This window comes from Taudactylus pleione, unplaced genomic scaffold (genome assembly GCF_031769625.1).
Source record: "Taudactylus pleione unplaced genomic scaffold, aTauple2 ptg000115l, whole genome shotgun sequence".
Taxonomy (NCBI): Eukaryota; Metazoa; Chordata; class Amphibia; order Anura; family Myobatrachidae; genus Taudactylus; species Taudactylus pleione.
Genome location: NW_028284517.1, coordinates 975,895 through 998,717, shown reverse-complemented (window position 1 = coordinate 998,717; position 22,823 = coordinate 975,895). Strand labels below are relative to the sequence as shown.

Sequence of the window (22,823 nt, the reverse complement as noted above, 5' to 3'; positions counted from 1 at the left end):
GGTGAGCCCAGTATCCCCGGAGATGCTGGGCTGCTCCCAGCACAATGCAGAGATGTTGTGCGCATGCGCACAGCTTCTTTTCACGTTAAGACTCTCAGGCACTCCTGCGTTCGCACCACCACACCGCTGTTTCCATCGACCATCCCCTGTCACCGCCCACAAACGGCTTGTCCTGTCACCTATTCTAGCGAGGCGGCTATGCGCAGTGAGTGAACGCTTCCCGATCGCATGTACTAGTTCGTGCCCGCGCACTGCGATGCATACGCATGCGCACATTGCAAACATCGGCAGGCTGCGTGCGAACGCAGCCTAGCGAGCGGGTCTGAATTGGGCCCAGAGATCGGTCCGACATAGTTCATTTAAAAAAAAAAATCACCTCAACGATCTTTGTAATTCAGATCGGAACGATAATTGCGTAGTTTGTACATTGGATATCTGATGATCTCATTTTTATTTTATCTCATTTGAAAAAATGTTGATCATTTCTCATGTCTGTCAGGTCAGTGTGTACCTAGCTTTAGTCTGTGCATAAGTCAGGAGCAGCCCTGGTTCAGATAGCACCATACTTTTGGACTCTGGACCTCATTCAGAGCTGGACGTTATTTGCGCTCGCTCGTTCAGAAAAAGGGGCTGGCTATTTAAATTGAGCGCTCGCTCTTTGCGGTCTGTTGACGCCTCTATGTCTGAGCGAGCGTCCGAAACATGCGCTCGCTATTTTGTAAAGACGCCCCTTGGCCGCTCGCATCATACGTCATCTCCGCTATTTATTAGATTAATCGAGTACATCGAAAGGCGTCTGAACTGCTCGCTATTCTTGTGGTAGCATTTTCCTACCGCAATCATGCGAGCAGTTCAGGCTAAAAGACAACTAAGTGACGTGGTCGATGACGCTGCTTTGTTAATTATGCACACCCTTAAAACGCCCGTTTTGACCGCTTGGCACGCCTTCCTTTCGGATCTCCACTCCCCGTTTTCAAGCACCTTCCCCTGTTACCACCCACAAACGCCTCATTCTGTCACTCAAATTACCAGCCCCTCGCTGTTTTGCGAGCACACGATTTCCGGCGCGCACTGACTGGTTGGCGCATGCGCATTACGACCCATACGCATGCGCAGATGTGCGAACATCGCTCGGAGTGAGCGAGCGGCCGCTTACGAGCGGCTCTGAATCAGGCCCTCTAGTCATTAAGTTCTGGTTGCCTGATACATTTACAGGTTGGTGTTCAGGATAAAGATTGTTTCTTGAATTTATGCATTTGGCTTTTACCCTCCCATCTACCCTTATTCCACTGACAATCTCATGGCTAGGGTTATCATGTTTCTTACTAAAGAGAAATTACAGTGGGCACATCTGCTCCCGGGATTACAGAGTCCCCTGCTCTGCATTCTAATGGTTTCATCACTGAAAAGTCATTATTGACTGTATGGCTGCCGATGTACTGCAGTATTGCCTCCCAGCAAGGGTGTAAAACAGCCACAAAAAATGTGCCTATCTAATTGTAATGACGCTGCGAAGCTCTCAATAATTTGTTTTCCAGAATTAATATATCAGAGAACTTTGCGTCATTAGCTGCTCTTATCAAAATTGATCTTCGCCCCAAGAACGATGCACAAAAAAAGTCTCACATCTGATGTCAAAGGTCACAATGCGTGTCTGTCAATATAGCCAAACTGTGCTACAAATGGGAAGTGCAAATATACAAAAAACGCCAGCAACCAATCAAGCATTTGCTTACACTAAGATGATAAAAGCTAATTGCCGAACAGTTACTGTGTTGGTAAATGTCCTTATTTGTCCCATCTCTCATTAAGGCTTTGGAAGTGACGAAGGAAGTGAACTGTGTGACAGACTTTCTGGCGGAGTGCGAGACGCAACTGCAGGAAGTGAAGAAGCAGCAGGAGAAAGGTCTTCTCTATGGAGTCCCCATCACTCTGAAGGACCATGCTGGATATAAGGTTCTCTCACTGGACATTCATTTATATGTAGATACATAGTACAGTATATACCATGTATAAATCCTCTTCACCAGTGGCCCCCAGAGGTTACCCACTGAGAGGCTTCAGTTACTATAACTGAGGTCTGGCTATGGAGATTCTTATCCAATAATCTATGAACAAGTCTCATACTCAGCAAACCCCAAACTAGTCTGGAGTCTGGAGGTAGACAATCCTGTGAGCCCAATGCTCAACCACAACCTTCAAACATTCAACAAAATATAACAAAATGATTACAGTGTGATGTAAAAAAACGTTTAAAACATTTTTTGACCTTACATTTGGGGACATATGTATCAAAACTTGATGTGAGATAAAATTGTGAAATATATATCACCAACCAATCAGCTCCGAACTATCATTTCTTAAACACAGCCTGCAAAATGTAAGTTAGAAGCTGATTGGTTGGTGATATATATCTCACAATTTTATCTCACATCAAGCTTTGATACATATGCCCCTTAATGTAAATGAGAAAATATGTGGTGGTGGTGAATTAAAGAACAGGCAGGGAAAGCAAACCAGACATATGCGCAAAAACCCCGCTTACTGGCGTTCAACATTCTCTTCAATTTTACACGTTGGACCACCCAGATGGGTAATGTAGTCACTCCTGGTAGGGTACTGTCAAAATAGAAAACTATGAGGACACACAAAAAAACTTTATAACTACACCCCCCCTGGATAACATCATTGGGCTTTAATAATCCTCTGATTATCTGTCCTATGTTCTTCTAATGTATCATATAACTACATACAGTGCATCTGGAAAGTATTCACAGCGCTTCACTTTTTCCACATTTTGTTATGTTACAGCTTTATTCCAAAATTTAATAGATTCATTTTTGTCCTCAAAATTCTACACACAATACCCCATAATGTCGTGTAAAAAGTTTTTTTGAGATTTTTGCTAATTTTATTTAAAAAAATAACTAAGAAATCACATGTACATAAGTATTCACAGCCTTTGCTCAATACTTTTTTGATGCACCTTTGGCAGCAATTACAGCCTCAAGTCTTTTTGAATATGATGCCACAAGCTTGGCACATCTATCTTTGGGCAGTTTCGCCCATTCCTCTTTGCAGCTTCTCTCAAGCTCCATCAGGTTGGATGGGAAGCGTCGGTGCACAGCCATTTTCAGATCTCTCCAGAGATGTTCAATCGGATTCAAGTCTGGGCTCTGGCTGGGCCACTCAAGGACATTCACAGAGTTGTCCTGAAGCCACTCCTATGATATCTTGGCTGTGTGGTTAGGGTCGTTATCCTGCTGAAGGATGAACCGTCACCACAGTCTGAGGTCAAGAGCGCTCTGGAGCAGGTTTTCATCCGGGATGTCTCTGTACATTGCTGCATTCATCTTTCCCTCTATCCTGACTAGTCTCCCAGTTCCTGCCACTGAATAACATCCCCACAGCATGATGCTGCCACCACCATGCTTCACTGTAGGGATGGTATTGGCCTGGTGATGAGCGATGCCTTGTTTCCTTCAAACATAACGCTGGACATTGACGTTAAAGAGTTCAATCTTTGTCTCATCAGACCAGAGAATTTTGTTTTTCATGGTCTGACAGTCCTTCAGGTGCATATTGGCAAACTCCAGATGACTGCCATTTGCTTTTTACTAAAGAGTGTCTTCCATCTGGCCACTCTACCATACAGGCCTGATTGGTGGATTGCTGTAGATATGGTTGTCCTTCTGGAAGGTTCTCCTCTCTCCACAGAGGAATGCTGTAGCTCTGACAGAGTGACCATCAGGTTCTTGGTCACCTCCCTGAGTAGGGCCCTTCTCCCACGATCGCTCAGTTTAGACGGTTGGTCAACTCTAGGAAGAGTCCTGGTTGTTCCGAACTTCTTCTATTTACAGATGATGGAGGCCACTGTGCTCATTGGGACCTTCAAAGCAGCAGATATTTTACTGTACCCTTCCCCAGATTTGTGCCTCGAGACAATCATGTCTCGGAGGTCTACTGACAATTCCTTGGACTTCATGCTTGGTTTGTGCTCTGACATGCACTGTCAAGTGTGGGACCCTTTATAGAAAGGTTCAAAGTCATGTCCAAACAACTAAATTTACCACAGGTAGACTCCAATTAAGCTGTAGGAACATCTCAAGGATGATCAGTGGAAAAAGGATGCACCTGAGCTCAATTTTGAGCTTCATGGCAAAGGCTGTGAATACTTATGTACAGGTGATTTGTCATTATGGGGTATTGTGTGTAGAATTTTGAGGATGAAAATTAATTTATTCCATTTTGGAATAAGGCTGTAACATAACAAAATGTGGAAAAAGTGAAGTGCTGTGAATACTTTCCAGATGCACTGTATGACAGAGGAACAATATAACACATTTTACAGTTTATATATTTCTATATACCGAATATATGGCTTTAAAGTATTTCATACTTATAAAAGATCCATTATTTACCACATATGTACACACCAAATCATCCCCCAGATAATGTAGTTGGATGTACACTCCACTCACCGAACTTTCACAGATGGTTGTTGCAGAGTATTATTTGTGATGTTTTGATACCAGCATAGAAATGTGATCAGCACTTTGTCTCCACAGGGACATAACTCGCACTGTGGTCTCGTCCATTTTCTTGGCGTGGATGAGGCTGAGGACAGTGTTCTTGTGCAGGTGTTGAAGAAACAGGGTGCCATTCCCTTTGTGAAGACCAACATCCCACAATCCATGATAAAGTAGCTATACTACTTATATTTGCAGTGTCCATATTGTAGTGCACATGTTAATAGCAAAAAAAAAAAATAACAAAACTGTTAAATAGAGGTAAATAAAAAGAGTGAGAGGTTGTTATCAGGAAACATATATCAAGCAGAAATGAAGGTTGCACCTCATCACTATGTACCCAATACAGCAAAGCCCTTACTGTGTGTGTGTAAGATATGATCATGTGTAGTGTATGTGGTGTGAAAAGGAATCAATGCACTACTTATCATAATGTTACTGTATAAGTGTTGACTCCTTTTTTAATTATTACCTCTCAAACTGGTCTTTTTACTATACATGTTCCCTGAACTGAAGCTGACTGCATTTGTCTGTATAGCAGCTTCCAGCGCCAGCAGTAAGCAGCCAACAGGGCAGGATCTGAAAGTTAAATCTGGTGACATGTTTATAAGTATATTGGCAGTCATATCTTATGCCAAGAGTAATATAGAGCCATATCTGGGGTTACGAGTGACATACAGAGCCATATCTGAAGCTAAGAGTAACTTACAGAGCCATATCTAGAGCCAAGAGTAACATACAGATCCATACCAAATGCAGCATGCCCCCAGCTACCCCTCTGCCGTCGGTCCGTCACTGCCGGCATCGGCAAGTGTGTATGCACTTGCCGATGCCGACACCCCCATCAGGTCCATTGTGAACGATGTCATAGCTGGGTACACATCATTTAATGTGTACCCAGCAAAACACACAGAGCCATATCTGGGACCAAGACTAACATACAAAGCCATATCTGGGACCAAGGCTGACATACAGAGTCATATCTGGTGTCAAGAATAACATACAGAGCCATACATGGGGTCAAGACTAACATACTGGGCCATATTTGGGGCCAAGACTAACATACAGAGCCATATCTGGGGCCAAGAATAACACACAGAGCCATATCTTGGGACCAAAAATAACATACAGAGCCATGTCTGGGCTCAAGACTAACATACAGAGCCATATCTGGGGCCAAGACTAACACAGAGAGACATATCTGGGACCAAAACTAAAATATAGAGCCATATTTCGGACCAAGACTAACATACAGAGCCATATCTGGGGCCAAGACTAACATGCAGAGCCATATGTGGGGTCAAGTCTAACATACAGAGTCATATCTGGGGCCAAGACTAACATACAGAGCCATATCTGGGGCCAAGAATAACACACAGAGCCATATCTTGGGACCAAAAATAACATACAGAGCCATATCTGGGCTCAAGACTAACATACAGAGCCATATCTGGGCCAAGACTAACACAGAGAGACATATCTGGGACCAAAACTAAAATATAGAGCCATATTTCAGACCAAGACTAACATACAGAGCCATATCTGGGGCCAAGACTAACATGCAGAGCCATATGTGGGGTCAAGTCTAACATACAGAGTCATATCTGGGGCCAAGACTAACATACAGAGCCATATCTGGGGCCAAGACTAACATACAGAGCCATATCTGGGGCCAAGACTAACACACAGAACCATGTCTGGGACCAAGAATAACATACAGAGCCATATCTGGGCTCAAGACTAACATACAGAGCCATATCTGGGGACAAGACTAACACAGATACATATATCTCAGACCAAGACTAACATACAGAGCCATATCTGGGGTCAAGACTAACATACAGAGCCATATCTGGGCTCAAGACTAACATACAGAACCATACCTGGGACCAAGAATAACATACAGAGCCATATCTGGGCTCAACACTAACATACAGAGCCATATCTGGGACCAAGACTAACACACAGAGACATATCTGGGACCTAAACTAACATACAGAGCCATATCATGGACCAAGACTAACATACAGAGCCATATCTGGGGCCAAGGCTAACACACAGAACCATATCTGGGACCAATAATAATATTCAGAGCCACATCTGGGTTCAAGACTAACATACAGAGCCATGTCTGGGGCCAAGACTAACACAGAGACATATCTGGGACCAAAATTAAGATACAAAGCGATATCTCAGACCAAGACTAACATACAGAGCCATATATGGGGTCAAGACTAACATACAGAGCCATATCTGGGCTGAAGACTAACATACAGAGCCATATCTGGGACCAAGACTAACATAGAGAGTCATATCTGGGGCCAAGACTAACATACAGAGCCATATCTGGGGCCAAGTCTAACATACAGAGCCATATATGTGGCCAAGACTAACATACAGAGTCATATCTGGGGCCAAGACTAACATACAGAGCCATATCTGGGGCCAAGACTAACATGCAGACCCATATGTGGGGTCAAGTCTAACATACAGAGTCATATCTGGGGCCAAGAATAACATACAGAGCCATATCTGGGGCCAAGACTAACATACAGAGCCATATCTGGGGCCAAGACTAACACACAGAACCATATCTGGGACCAAGAAAACATACAGTGCCATATCTGGGCTCAAGACTAACATACAGAGCAATATTTGGGGCCAAGACTAACATAGAGACATATCTCAGACCAAGACTAACATACAGAGCAATATCTGGGACCAAGACTGACATACAGAGCCATATCTGAGGTCAAGACTAACATACAGAGCCATATCTGGGCTCAAGACTAACATACAGAGTCATATCTGGGGCCAAGAATAACATACAGAGCCATATCTGGGGCCAAGACTAACATACAGAGCCATATCTGGGGCCAAGACTAACACACAGAACCATATCTGGGACCAAGAATAACATACAGAGCCAAATCTGGGGCCAAGACTAACACACAGAGACATATCTGGGACCAAAACTAACATACAGAGCCATATCTCAGACCAAGACTAACATACAGAGCCATATCTGGGGCCAAGACTAACACACAGAGACATATCTGGGACCAAAACTAACATACAGAGCCATATCTCAGACCAAGACTGACATACAGAGCCATATCTGAGGTCAAGACTAACATGCAGAGCCATATGTGGGGTCAAGTCTAACATACAGAGTCATATCTGGGGCCAAGAATAACACACAGAACCATATCTGGGACCAAGAAAACATACAGAGCCATATCTGGGCTCAAGACTAACATACAGAGCAATATCTGGGACCAAGACTGACATACAGAGCCATATCTGAGGTCAAGACTAACATACAGAGCCATATCTGGGCTCAAGACTAACATACAGAGTCATATCTGGGGCCAAGAATAACATACAGAGCCATATCTGGGGCCAAGACTAATATACAGAGCCATATCTGGGGCCAAGACTAACATACAGAGTCATATCTGGGGCCAAGACTAACATAGTCATATCTAGGGCCAAGACTAACACACAGAACCATATCTGGGACCAAGAATAACATACAGAGCCATATCTGGGCTCAACACTAACATACAGAGCCATATCTGGGGCCAAGACTAACACACAGAGACATATCTGGGACCAAAACTAACATACAGAGCCATATCTCGGACCAAGACTAACATACAGAGCCATATCTGGGGCCAAGACTAACACACAGAGACATATCTGGGACCAAAACTAACATACAGAGCCATATCTGGGGCCAAGACTAACACACAGAACCATATCTGGGACCAAGAAAACATACAGAGCAATATCTGGGGCCAAGACTAACATAGAGACATATTTCAGACCAAGACTAACATACAGAGCCATATATGGGGTTAAGACTAACATACAGAGCCATATCTGGGCTCAAGACTAACATACAGAGTCATATCTGGGGCCAAGACTAACATACAGAGTCATATCTGGAGCCAAGACTAACATACAGAGTCATATCTGGGGCCAAGACTAACACACAGAACCATATCTGGGACCAAGAATAACATACAGAGCCATATCTGGGTTCAACACTAACATACAGAGCCATATCTGTGGCCAAGAATAATGTACAGAGACTGCCGGGGTTTAGAATAGAATAGAAACTGCCGTCAAACCGCAGCTTAGTAAATTTTGCCCGTTGAGTCTGGTAGTGGAGGTGATAGTTCCATAGATGTTTATTGATGAAACAGTAGAAGACATGATCTTCAATTATTATTTACGAGGCACCACAAGTTCCGCAGCACCGGACAGGCTAATAGGTAGATGTGGGAAGGCAGATGAGAGACATAAGTTTAGAAGGCCCTGCTCATAAGAACTTGTGGGTTTGGGTAACAGGACAGAGTGAGATATTGTCAAGTGTGAGTGAGTGTGTGTGTGTATGTGTATGTGTGTATATGTGCGTGTGGGGAGGGAAAATAAGCTCAGTTTTGTCCATTTGAAATTTGAGGTAGAGCCATGACACCCAGGTGGAGATGGTGGAGAGGCAGATAGAAAAGCAGAGGAGAGGTCAGGAGAGGATAGGTAGATTGTGTGACCTGTGTGTAGAGGTGGTATTGGAGGCCAGAGGGAGGTGTAGAGAGAAGAGCAGGGGACTCAGGACAGAACCTTGTGGAACCCAAACATAAAGTGACAGTGGTGGATGTGGTAGAAGTGGAGACACTTAAGGAGTGTTCAGAAGAGTAGGAGGAGAACTTTGGGAGTACAGTGTTACGGAGGCTTAAGAAGTGAAAGGCTTTGAGGAGAAGAGGGTGGTTAACTGTGCAGGGGCAGTTTAGAAGAGGAGGGAGCCCGTGTGCAGTCTTTGTGCAGGCCCCCTCCTCTCCGGCAGTACAGAAGACTCTAGCTCTGTGCCAGAGCCAGGGGCGTCTTAAGAAAGGAGGGGGTCCATGTGCGTTCCTAGTCCAGGGCCCCCTCCTCTCTCCCCGGCGGCCGGCAGCTGACTGACACGGCTGGCCAGCCACCGCAGCATCAGTAGACTCTGGGCACTAGGGTCTGCCCAGAGTCTACTGCGCATGTGCAGATCGCTGGGAAAATGGGGCAGCCGCCATTTTCCCGTCAATTTCCTCACTGCGCAAAACACTGGAAAAATGGCTGCGGCGGACATTTTCCAGCGTTTTGTGCAGCGCTGAGACAACCCGACGCGGGACCTCGGAGAGGTAGGTTTTAGATAATATGGGTGCAAGGTGTGCAGTGCTGGCCCCCCTTAACCCGGGGGCCCGTGTGCTCCTCACACCCTGCACCCATTATAGATACGCCCCTGGCCAGAACCTGCTGCGCATAAGCTGGTCTCCGGCAACATGGTGTTTGAGCTGTTCCCGGAGACTACTCTACTGCCCATGTGCAAATCTCAGGGGAATTTGGCTGCCTCGCCATGTTCTCAGTGATTTCTGTCTGCAGCATCAGCCAATGAGGACTCTGGAGATGTAAGTATAATTATATAAGTGTAGGGTGTGCGGTGTGGGCCCCCTGCACCCAGGGGCCCGTGTGCACCACACACCGTGCACTAATTTTAGATATTCAATTGTAACTGTGGCAAATGAAGCAGAGAGGTCAGAGAAGATGAAAATGGAGAAGAGGCCCACAGGCTTAGCTCTGAGCAGGTTGTTGTTCACTTAGATAAAGGCAGTGGAAGTAGAGGAGGAGCTTGTAGTGCAGTCAGGGGAACATTTAATAGTGGGGGGCATAAAGTAGGATAGAAGGTATGGCCAAACAGCAAGAAGACAGATAGAAAAGGAGGAGATGGCTCTGAGATGGTAGAAGACAAGTTTGTGGTAGTACCTGTCACAGTGAAAGGGAGAAGTCCATTGTGATAGACCATAGGAGGAAGTGATGGAGGGGAGTTTAGATGCATCAATGCTGATAGCAATGTCAATGGGGACGTTGAAGTCATAGAGAATTAGTGTGGGCAGGTCAGGTGAATGACTGAGGAATCCAGGATGAGATATTGAAATTGTGAGCCAGAAAGGGTCCATTATATTATACCTGGCACCATATAGTGAATATTCAAATCAGAACTTATGGATGGCACCAAAGGAACCCAAACCTGCAGCCAAAGGAGAATGAAGGTCTCCCCACTCGACCCCTGTGGTAGGATAATATAAGAACAAGGTTTTCTCCTAGGGTAATAAAATTCTTAGCCTGGGAAATTGTGTATGTGACCAGCGGCGGCTCCTACCCTCTTAGATGAGGGGGGGCTGCCGCCGCTGAAAACAGGAGGGAGGGTGCAATTACTCACCCACTGCTCCTGTCCTGGCCGGATCCCGGCACCTATGCAATCGATCTGGCAGGTGCCGGGACCGGCGCATGCGCACTAGCAGCGGGGAGCCGCACATGCCACCGGCATCCAAAGGGCTGCATCGTCTGCAGCCCCTAGGAGCCGGTTAGGGCTTGCGGAAAGGCAGAGCAGCGGCTTCCTCCTGGAAGCCACTTTCTGCTAATAGCAGCCCGGATTGGCAGTCCCAGAGGGAGGAGACACCTCCCCCTGAGACTGCTTGTATATGTGACTGGCAGGTAGCGCTTCCAACAGGAAGCCACTGCCAGTCACTGACTGCACTGACTACACTCACTGAGGTGGTGGATTTTACTGGGGGAGCTGCAGCCTCTAGGCAAAATCCGCCACTGTATATGACATAGGCATGTGCACAGGGTGTGCAGGATGTGCGTCTGCAAACCTCTGAGGAAGCCTGAACCCTACCTACAGTGTCTCCTCCCTGAATCTCAGCTGGCTCGCAGGGAAGGGGCAACCTCTTTTTTAATCCAAGATGGCTGATGTGAAAGTGCTGTATACGAATAGAGCACTTTTACATTGGCCATCTTGGATTCAAAGTAAGGATGCATCTTCCCTAGCCTACTGGTACCCTACGCATCTTCCCTAGCCTACACCTCCCTCTGGCCTCCAATACCAGTAACCACCAGTAGGTAAGTATCCTATGTTCAGGGGTGGGTGAATAGTCTAGCTCAGATAGTCCCATAGAGGCATTTAGCGTAAAGAACATATCTCTTAATAATTTGATGAGTTACAATATATAAATGAGGACGGTTCCACACTGACCAATAGTTTTCAGATATGTTGAGGAATAAATCTCATTACATACCAGTAAGGCAGCGTTTTTCAACAACTGTACCAGCACACTTGTGTGTCGCGAGCAGTTGACAATGTTGTCCGCAAGGTCAGTTCAGTCAGAGCTGCCTTTACTTGTACTGCTGGCCTGGGCAGTGTTGGGCTCTTCAGGGAGGCCAATGTGATTTTTTTTCTTTGTGGGGGGTCAATGTGCGTGTTTGTTTTCTTTCTGTGGGGACCATTTTGCTTTATTTTGATTTTTTCTGTGGGGCCCAATGTGTTTGTTTTTGTTCTGTGGGGCCATTGTGTTTTATTTTTATCTGTGGGGGGCAATGTCTGTTCTTTTTCATGTGGGGAGCCAATTTGTGAGTATTTTTTCCCATGGGGGCCAATATGTGTGTTTTTTTCCCATGAGGGACTGATGGTGTGCCTTAGCAATTTTAAAATCTTGTTTGGTGTGCCGCGAGTTGAAGAAGGCTGAAAATCACTGCAGTAAGGTGTACTATATATAGAAACATAAAATTTTTTATATAAATGCCAGTGGCGTAACTAGGGCAGGCCCGCTGGGGCTCGTGCCCTGGGCGTCGTCGGCCACATTACAGGCCCCCACTAGTCAGCCAGTGTAGTGCAGACCGCAGTGAATGCGGTCTGCACTACACTGTTACACACACATCGCCGCCGGAACTGGGTAGTTCACTCGTACTACCCGGTGGCGATGTGTGTGTTTCAGCAGCCAATGAGAGTCAGACAGACTCTCATTGGCTGCTGCGCCCACTGCCAGAGCCGGGCTGGCGCTCACTCATGAGCTCCGCCTTCCAGCTCCTGCAGTGGGTGATGGGTGAGACGTCATGACGTCTCTCCCATAGTACAGAGCAGGACCCGGTGGGAGAACGGAGGAGCAGACAACACAAAGGGGGGGTGCTCCATTTTTTAATTTGCCCTGGGCTCCAAATACCCTAGCTACGCCACTGATAAATGCTGATGATAAAGATGAATGATTTATTTGTTACAAAGTGCACTTTCAAAGACACATGATGTCACGGAGAGACTGTTCACATTATTATTGGCACGAAAATGCATATAAAACAAATTGTATGAAACACATTTTAATGAAAGATAAAAATGAATAAAAAAAAATATTTTTGACTCACAGTATCACATGATAAAAAATATTGGCATAATTTAGAGAAAACATAAAAATCAGGGAGGTTGAAGGTTTAGAATTCACTATAGACAAGAAATCACATCTTATATTTAAATGAATGAAAATTGCTTTTCTACAGCTTATGACGTAAAAGTTTTGATTGCAACATTTAGAAAGGAATTGCGCACCAGACAATGAATGTTTAACAATCTCATCGTAAATATATCAGCAAACAGTAGGGATCACTTTCTTCTGTTGTCTCCTCCTTCTATTCTCCTGTAGCTTTGACTGCAGCAATTCCATCTATGGACAAACCTTGAATCCCCACAATCACAAGAAGACTTGCGGAGGGTCTAGCGGGGGTGAGGGCGCTCTGATTGCAGGAGGTGGAGCAATCCTTGGCGTGGGCAGTGATGTTCTGGGTAGTATCCGAATGCCCTCCAGCTTCTGTGGGATCTGTGGGCTGAAACCTTCTGGGGATAGACTAAGGTTTGTTGTAACTTTCAATAAAATATTTAGGAACCCTTTGTATAAATTATAAAAAAATTCCCAGAGTTATGTAGTTATATAAAGAACAAGGCGCAGCCTGATGGGCAAAGCTCCAAAGTAGCTTCTTTTGTCTTATTAAACTTAATAATTATTAAATACTTGGATAATGACATCACTAAGCATTTGTTATCAGTAATGGCATCACCATGCATCAATTATCAGTGGTGATATCACTATGCATCTGTTATCAGTAATTATAATTCATGACATCTTTAAGCATCTATTATACCTAATGACATCACTAAGCATCCATTAACAGTGGCAGGACCGGACTGCCCATCTGGGCCGGTCTGGCTGCAAACCCCGGACGAGCAGCTCCGCCTCCCAATGCTCTGCGCGGCCGGGGACACTAAAAGACGAGGGCGTGCAGTGGGGCCACGCCCCGGTGAGGTGTGACCACTCCACTTTTTGTCAAGGTCACGCCCCTTTTGTGGGCATGCACAGGGGTCAATGCAGGGTAGGGATGGACATAGGAAGCCCGGCAACTATTCCGACATCAAATCCAGCGATGGTTATGCTTCGAACCGAAAATGGGACAGAGCCTCACGGCACCCCGGTCCACGTCACTGTGGGGGCGTGCCCAGCATTAGTGAGAATAGATGCTGTGCACATGCACAAGGCATCTATTCTCCTGCTGCACGCCTGCTGCTGTGCTGTGCAGAGCAGCGGTGTGTGCGCCCCCCTCACAGCCAGCCATCGGATGGGCATCGGAAAGCTGCATCCGATGGTTGGCAACCATCAAATTCCCGGTATTCAATGGAAAAAATACTTCCATCGAATCGGAAACTTCCATTATCTGTAATGACAGCACTAATCATCTGTTTATACTGCTCTTGAGTATTAGTCTATTTGTCCTGTTATACGTATCATACTTTATTTACTATCAGAGACCTTTTCTTTGTCTTTTCCAGTGAAGTGGGATTCCCAACTCCGGTCAGTGGGATGAAATCAGGTTTGTAACTTCTAATAGAAGTACTAAATGTCTTTGGATGATAAAACACATTCCAGCAGTGGAGCAAATCTCTCATTGCAATCCAATGAGTTGTAAATATATAGTTATATATGAATGTCCCCTGGTGAAATTGGTGGGGGAGGGAAGGGGGTGTCTCAGAGATAAATTTGAACTCTGTTGAATAGTGATCCTTCTTTTGTGGTTGAACTTCCATGCCGATAGTCTCTGACTCAGATATATTTGCAGTTGCTGGTATGTTTAGTGACAAATACTTGCTTTGTATATCAGCTTCTTGTTTCTTCAATTTATGTTGTTTCTTTAAAGATAACATCTCTTGACTTAACAATGTTTATGGTGTTTGGATTCCAAAATCTGTAGCCTTTGCTTTCATGGCAATAGCCAAGCATGATGTACTTTAATGACTTTGAATCCAGATTTCGTATTTTCTACTTTGGTATATGCACATAGGCCCTCATTCAGACCCACTCGCGAGCGGCTGTCCGCTCGCAAGTGGGTCGATGGTGTGCACTGCGCATGCGCACGACAGAGGGAGCTCCGTCGTGCGCATGCGCGAGACGCGACGAGCGAAGGACTTTCCTTCGCTCGTTGTGTCTGATCAAAGGGGGCGTGCTGACGATGTTGATTGACAGCATGCCCCCTTTGGTGGGCGTGCCGGGGGTGTGCCTGCCAAACAGAGGCGTTCCCAAGGGAATGCCTACCGTCAGAAGCCGGCCCCACTAGTGATGTCAGTGGGAGTGATTTTGGCTCTGATAGAGCCAAAATCACTCCAGGCCTTGCGGTTGAGAAACTCAACCGCAGGCTTCTGCTCAAGACCATCGCGACCATCATCCTGCATGCTCGTATAGGCTGTGGGTGGTGACCCACAGCTATACGAGCGTCCAGGAGGACGCTCCATATTTATTTATGGGCTCCATATTTATGGGCCCTGATTCAGAGCGAGCACTCTGGTCAGAGCGTCCGGCTCTGAATTAGGGCCATAGACTGTACTTCCAAAAGTTCTGAGATGTCTTACACTAGGTTTTTTCTTTGACCATGCTTCAATTGGTGTTATATCCTATAGGGCAACTGTAGGAGAATGGCTCTTGAGATAAAATGCTGTGGATACACTTCCACCCAAACTGCTTGTCTAGGCCTGCATCATTTAGCATGCAACTTGCTCGCTCTACTAGTGTAATGGTCAATTGATACTTTAATCCACACTTCCAAAGAAACGTTCCACCTCACAGTTGAGATATTCTTCACCGTTATCAGATTCCAGGGTCTTATTTTCTACACCTCTTGTAATCTGCAATCTTTTTCACCACTTCAGATATTTCTCTGATGAAATATACAGGTGTCATCCTTGTAAAGTCATCTATAAACGTCATTAATTATCTATATCTACTCACAGACTTAAACTTCAATTGGACCTCTCACATCTGAATGTACTTTTTCAAGTTGTTTTGTAGCACTGTTTGTTCATTTCAGAAATGACTGACGACTTTGTTTCCCCACGATACAGCTCTCACATACGGGTTTCTTTATGTTAGTTACTGACATTCCTATGACCATCCCGCTCCATAGCTTCTTAACACTGTCATATCCAAGATGACCAAATCTTCTCTGCCAGAGTTCCAGTGACTGTGACTTAGTTGTCATCATTGCATAACAGTGCTGTGTATCAAGGATGTACAATTGCTGATAACTTGGGTCGTAAAGCACATCTTGGATCTCTGTGGCTTTTGTTCTTGTTCCAATTTTAAAGCTAGGTTTAATTGTCCCAACTTTAGTTGCTGTAAGGACTTGATTGCCAATTCATTTGATAGTTACAGGATCAAATTTGGTTAACTTGGTGAACCATTCCTCATTACAGCTGAAATGCCTTGTTGTACCTGAATCAATATATGCCAACAATCTTTTCTGCAGCTATCTGTAACACTGGCTGAATCATCTTTGCCATTGCATTGCTTGTATTGCATAGAATTCACATTCTTTTGTCTGCACTCAATTGCTTAGTGACCTATCTTGTGACAATTATAACACTTGAATTTAAATTTACAGACTTTTTCACGTTTTGTGTTGTAACACGGGGTAATCAAATGAGGATTCCAGACAGGCAGGTACTTGGTATAGCAGTGGCTTTTTATTAGCAGCAAACACTGCATCTTAACATACGTGAGTTTAGGCCTACGCACATACAGGTACATAACATAAAATAATTAAACATAAAAGTCTCAGCACTCCTTGTGCTAATCAGTCAGCAGTGCACAATTTGGACATGCTCTCCCAGCAAAGCCATTGGACCCTCCAGGTCCTGGCACCCTAATGCTAACCACCACCCCCAGCCTATTGCCTGGCTAGCTTATCCAGCATCAGGAGCCATGAGCAACAGGTGTGTGAGAGTTTTAAACCCTTGGAGGGAGCTGATTCCACCAGAATGTGGGTAATTCAGATGAGAGACAATCCCTCTCACCACAGTATGTAATGCTGTTTCCCTGTGTGTCCAAAGGAAAAAGCTGTGGGACACACAGGAAAATGCGTCAGAAAACATCTATACTGGACTTTGTTTTAAATTGGGAACTTTGCATCTTGGAACCCCTGAACCAAGCCCTGGATTCCTTATTACCATCTGGATACAATACGGTAGTTTTTTGTCACTAACAACGTACTCAGAATCTCCATCCACAAAGGTCCATCCTCACCAAGGGACTACCAGCGTGCAGAATAATTTATGCTAAAGACCCCTTCTATTTTGGATCATAGTGGTAATTATATTAGACTGTTTGACATCATTGCTACACAATATCCATGTGACATCAACCAACCAATTCCAACACTTTAAAAGGCTATACTAAGAACAGGTGTCCTTTTTCATTATATGCATATTGGCCCTGATTCAGAGCCAGACGCTCTGTCCAGAGCGCTCGCTCTGAATCAGGGCCCACCTCCATTAATATGGAGCGTCCTCCTGGACGCTCGTATAGCTGTGGGTCACCACCCACACCATATACGAGCGTGCAAAATGATGGTCGCGATGGTCTTGACCATCGCGACCATCGAAACTGCGAGCAAAAGCCTGTGGTTGGGTTTTTCAACCGCAAGGCCAGGAGTGATTTTGGCTCTATCAGAGCCAAAATCACTCCCACTGACATCACTAGTGATGTCAGTGGGGCCGGCTTCAGACGGTAGGCGTTCCCTTGGGAACGCCTCCGTCTGGCAGGCACGCCCCCGACATGCCCACCAAAGGGGGCGTGCTGTCAGTCACCATCGACAGCACACCCCCTTTGATGAGACACTCCGAGCGAAGGAAAGTCCTTCACTCGTCGGGTCTCGCGCATGCGCACGATGGAGCTCCCTCCGTCGTGCGCATGCGCATTGGGGACCATCGACCCACTTGCGAGCGGACAGCCGCTCGCGAGTGGGTCTGAATGAGGGCCATAGTCCCACAAGCCTATCATATACTGATAATGCTTTTAAATTGATTTATGTGTATTATGCTATTTTTTCCTATTAAAAAATGGCTATATGATTATATGATAATCAGTTTTATTCATTATTAAATATTCCTTGTTCAGTCCATTCCATCTTATATACATGCATTTTTTACATGTCAAGTTATAGCGCTGTATAATCTTTTCCTACACATCAGCGGATCACTCAAACTATCAACAGCCCAGTTACTTAACCAGTGGTGTTGGTTTATTGAAGTATATTAGGTACAGTTGTACTCACTGTTACATGTACAATGGTGATAGAGCAGAGCAGGGTTCAATACAGCTCACCAGCTGGTGAGCATATGCTGCAAACTGGTAGCAGTGCAGGATTGGTGGAACAGCATTATATGCAGGTATTAGCCGGGTCTCATGTCACTCTACACAGCAAATGAGATTAGCTGGCGCCTGCACATGCTCAGTAGTAATCTCTGTGGCCATCTTGGACCAGGGCATGAAGCCTCTCTGGAGGGACAGGAAGACTGGAGTCTGCGCTCCTCTTTCAACATGGGCAGCCGTAGCTGCTGTGTGCTGGGGCTGCAGAAAGAATGTCCTATCAGATCACTTTTTACTATGCCAAGCTGCAGGACGAGGCCGCTGGGGGCCAGAAGAACACTTTGAACTGGGTGACTGCAGGAAGATTAATTTCTAGCAGCCACCGGTGTGGACACATCAGATGAGATTATGGGCCTGATTCATTGCGATCACAGCTGCGATTGCGTACGCAGTCTCACTGTGAAAATATGCTAATGACTACTATCGCAATGCCGTCGCAGCCTAACATAAGGACGCCCACTTCACCTTACACACATCCGTAATACTTAGCAAAACAGCGTAACCATCGGTAACATGGAGTACCATCGCAGCCTCACGCACACTTGCACAAGCTCTGACCTTACTCAGGAATTACTAACTACATCGCACGCAGTGAAAGCCCAAGCTGTGTATGGCATCGCAGTGGCTAATTTATGCACGCCCCTGTAACCGCATTCAAGCGCACTGGCACGCCTGCGTCTAGCCGACCATCCTCCCGTCACCACCCCCAAACGCTCACTTCCTGTCAATCACTCTGCGTAGGGTGTGCGTAGTCACTGCAATTGCAGTCCGATCGCAGTGCGACCTTCGCGTACTGCGATTCATAGGCATGCGCAGAACTCAACAATCGGCCATCTGCATGCGTAATCGCAATTGCGATCAGTAGTGAATCAGGCCCTATGTCGAGGAAAACCCAGCTTGGCGTGGTCACATCACAAGGCAAGTGGTTAACCTCTCTCTAATGGGGATGGAGATAGGGAGCAGTTTATAGCAGACTCATTTTTAGTTTACTACCTGAGGTCCGTTCATTTCCCTTATTTATTACTGGGTGTCATTACATATCCCTTCACATCCCTACATGTCAGTGCTACTATTATTCTACTGGAACCTGTGATACCCAGGAGTGTAACAGGAATTTGATTTTGGTCCTCATAGCTGTGATGATGCCAGGGCCGATGGCGCGGGATGTGGACAGTCTGGCCCTGTTTATGAAAGCCGTGCTGTGTGATGACCTGTTCCAGTTGGATCCCACTGTCCCCCCAGTCCCTTTCAAAGATGAGGTACTTTATTAGACTGAGCAAATTCCACATAACTTAAATCTGGACTGCTAGATAAAGGGGTTTTTGTTTTTTTGTTGCCCTGAGCATTCTCAAGCATTTTTTAGAAGTGCTCCTCACAGTAACTGTAGGAGGAGGAGCTTGCTGATCATCTCAGTGTATGAAAGTCCCATAACGTATTTAACTGAGCTCCACATAGTGTGTCTGATTCAGGGCTGCGCACAAATGTTTTTTTATTCTCTTTAGCAAACTGCACATCCGTCCTGGCTTACATTAATAACTTAGGGCCTGATTCAGCAGCATACGCAACGACTTACGCAGATCTGGCAATTATTTATTATGTACGCACATAGGAATCATTCACAAAGCGATTGTCATGTGGTCAGTGTTTAGCTGGCTTGCCTTCCCTCCCGATTTGGCTGGGAGACTCCCGAATATCGGGTGCCGCTCCCGAAAGGCAGACAAGTCTCCCGGCGGCCGCCGACCCGTATGTACGAATTATTGAAACCGCCGAAGTGGGATGGGGGGATGGGAGGCGCTGAAACGATTCATGCTGAATTGCGTCATTGTGGCCCCGCCCCCTGCTTCACAATGCCTTTAATTTTGGCATTGTGAAGAGGGGCTGTGGTCACGATGACGTGCTTGCATGACTCCGACCCGAGTGTCCACGATGACGTGCTTGCATGACCCCGCGTGGCCACGATGACGTGCTTGCATGTTCCCTCCGGAAGGAGGGAGTTGAATGTCGGCAAGTATGGTGTTTAGAGGTAACGGGTGTGGTTAGGTGTGTCTGACCATTTAAACGCCGTTCCGTGGGCATGCGTAAATCTGTGATTGCTTCATGAGAGCTATCTGCGTGTGAGCACAGAGCACTGCGTCAGACGCAGGTGAGAAGGCAGCAGTGGGCGTCTCTATGCTCGGGTAAGCTTTTCACCTATTATATTTGCAAAGCTGCGTTCCGTGTGAAATCGCAGCGGCGATCGCATTAGTGTCCTCTACTGAATCAGGACCTTAGAGCGATTCCGTGAAATTTAGTGTTCTAGGCAGTGGCGGCTCCAGAGGTGAGGCTACAGCTCAGTCCAAAATTCAAATAGGGGATCCACACCAACTGCCACCCCAAACGCTACCAAACATCGCCAGCCGGGACTCACTGGCAGTTGGTGTGACTCCCCTATTTGAATTTTGGACTGCGCTGCGCCAAGGATAGGACTTAGGCAAATGCAGATAGTAGCAATGACGGCTGTTCTCATGAGCAAAGGGTTTTGGCTGGTACAGTTACATTCATGTGAATGACATAGATTTCTGATTGCTGGAGGCGCAGAATCGGGTTCAGTATCTGCTTGAAGGAGAGTTTAGTGATCATATCTGTGTGTATGACATTCCCATTAAATGATTGAGCAGATCTCCTTGCAGTGGGCCTGATTCTGAGTCACAAGCAGGTCCGTATACTCCGCATTTAGCAATATTATTTTCTTGCAAACTGCATATGCGCAGAGCACATACACATTTTTGCTTATCTCTGAGTTGGAGGTATCTCTGCTGAGTCTCTCTCTATGTGTGGACTGGCCATTTCTGGATGGTAGCTGGGCTGCATCAATGCGAATATACGCAAGCGAATCGTCTGGACTGAGTGTCATGGAAACGTTGCCAGATATGCATTCTATGCTGAGTTATGTATATGGGAATGGGATTGAAATACTGGCGGCCGACATTGAAAACCCGACGGTAGGAGATCCCAACGGGCGGTGGTAACCCTCCCCTCTCCCCCCCTAACCCTCCTTTAGGGGTGCCTGACCCAAACTTCCCCCCCTAGTGCCTAAACCTAACCCCCCCTTCCTGCACCCTAAACCTAATCCTCTCGGAGAGGTGCCTAAACCTAAACTCTCCCTAGTGGCGCCTAACCCTAACCGCCCCCCTTCCCCTAGCCTAACTCTAACCTTTCCCGGGGGGTGCCTAACCCTTAGTCCTCCCGGGGGTCCCTAAACCTAACCCCCCATTCCCAGGCTAAATGCTGGGTCGCCAGACGACGATCGGGATAGCGGGTGTCGGTCTTCTGGCGTCGGGATTAACGCCTGCATTTTGCCACCTATGTTAAGTCCCGTGTCAGGCAGGAAGTGTTGGTATTTAGACCTGTGGCATTGCGTCCGCTGGTCTAATAACTACATCCCATGTACTGTATATAACGAGGGGACGCCTTTTTGTACACATTAGGAATGCGGCTCAGTATCAGACGGAGTGAAATCCACCTAGGAGTCGACTGCACTGGCTCCAGTTTGTCTGTCTACAAGTGTAGCTGACATCTCTAGTGGGCATCACCCGCTGAGAGGTGGCACCAAATTGCTGACTTAGTGAAAGGAGCCGGGTGCTGCACTATAGCATTACGTGCACCACTTGGCTCCTGACACAGTGAGGGAGCTGGCACTGCACACAGACTGGCCCCCAGGGGCAAGATCCAGAGATAAGCAGCAAAGATGCGTATGTTTGCTACTGCACATGTGCCCAGTGACCATATGAGGGGGAGCCAGCTTATTATATCATTACGGGTGGCGTAATGACCGAGCACTGGCTATTATATAGTACTGCCAGACACTGTACCATATCTAAGAGACGTCATATAAAAGCTACTGCCCATTATATTATGTTCTTACTGTTCCTCTGGAGACGATGGGTGATATTTTATTTCATCTAGTTGGCAACATGGCTGTCTCATATGAAGAAGCATCAAATAAAATGATTGTGAATCAGGAGATGCTCTGATGTTTGATGCCTGACGTGACCCCATCATTACAGATTTATAACAGCTCAAAGCGCCTGACAATTGGGTTTTACGACACTGATGGATACTTTCTCCCCCATCCAAGCATGAGACGGGCCGTCCAGGAAACCAAGACACTTCTAGAGGAAGCCGGACACACGGTGCGTTGGATATAAAGTGGAAGTTTTTCCATTTAGGATAGAAAGAGGTCTATTCATCATCGCTGGCCGTATGGCCCCCAATGATTAAGTATCCACCTCGCCGCGGGGGATACTTATCACCGGAGCAATTTAGCATTGGTCCGGAGCGGGGACAGCTGCTCTGAAAAGCAGCTGTCCCCGCAATCAGTAACACCGCTTTTGCACATGTGTGGCCTGTGGTCACGCATGCGCAGAGCCGCTGGAGTGGCAGTAAGGAGGCGGCAGAGGATCCCTCCTCGCATCCCTGGATCTCCTCCCCATAGGAAGGAGCCGGGCTATGACAACATGAACCATCTGAAGATGGTGTTTGTTCTCGCAGGCAAACTCCGAAAGCAAGTTTTCTGAGTTGGCTGAATATCAGGTGGTCCTGTCAGACCCCGGTGATGAATGGCCCTTTACATTAAATATGTGGAAACTAGCATTTCCACATGTGTAACGTCCTAGCAAGGGATGATAAATAGGCCACCAAAGACTCTTATCTATCATGTCAGTAGAACAGCAATTTCTAGAATTTCTGGAAATATCTATCA

At 46.2% G+C, this 22,823-nt stretch overlaps 1 protein-coding gene across 1 annotated transcript in view; it reads left to right on the top strand.

The window, feature by feature from the left end:
- The window catches only part of LOC148524863 (vitamin D3 hydroxylase-associated protein-like), a 79,576-nt gene that overhangs the window by 21,507 nt on the left and 35,246 nt on the right, over positions 1-22,823 (top strand). Inside the window, exons 3-8 of the mRNA XM_088471626.1 lie at positions 1,813-1,956; positions 4,569-4,702; positions 13,037-13,243; positions 14,215-14,255; positions 19,217-19,341; positions 22,129-22,254. Coding sequence (XP_088327752.1) covers positions 1,813-1,956; positions 4,569-4,702; positions 13,037-13,243; positions 14,215-14,255; positions 19,217-19,341; positions 22,129-22,254 — 777 coding nt within the window. The remainder of the gene's footprint in view (positions 1-1,812; positions 1,957-4,568; positions 4,703-13,036; positions 13,244-14,214; positions 14,256-19,216; positions 19,342-22,128; positions 22,255-22,823) is intronic.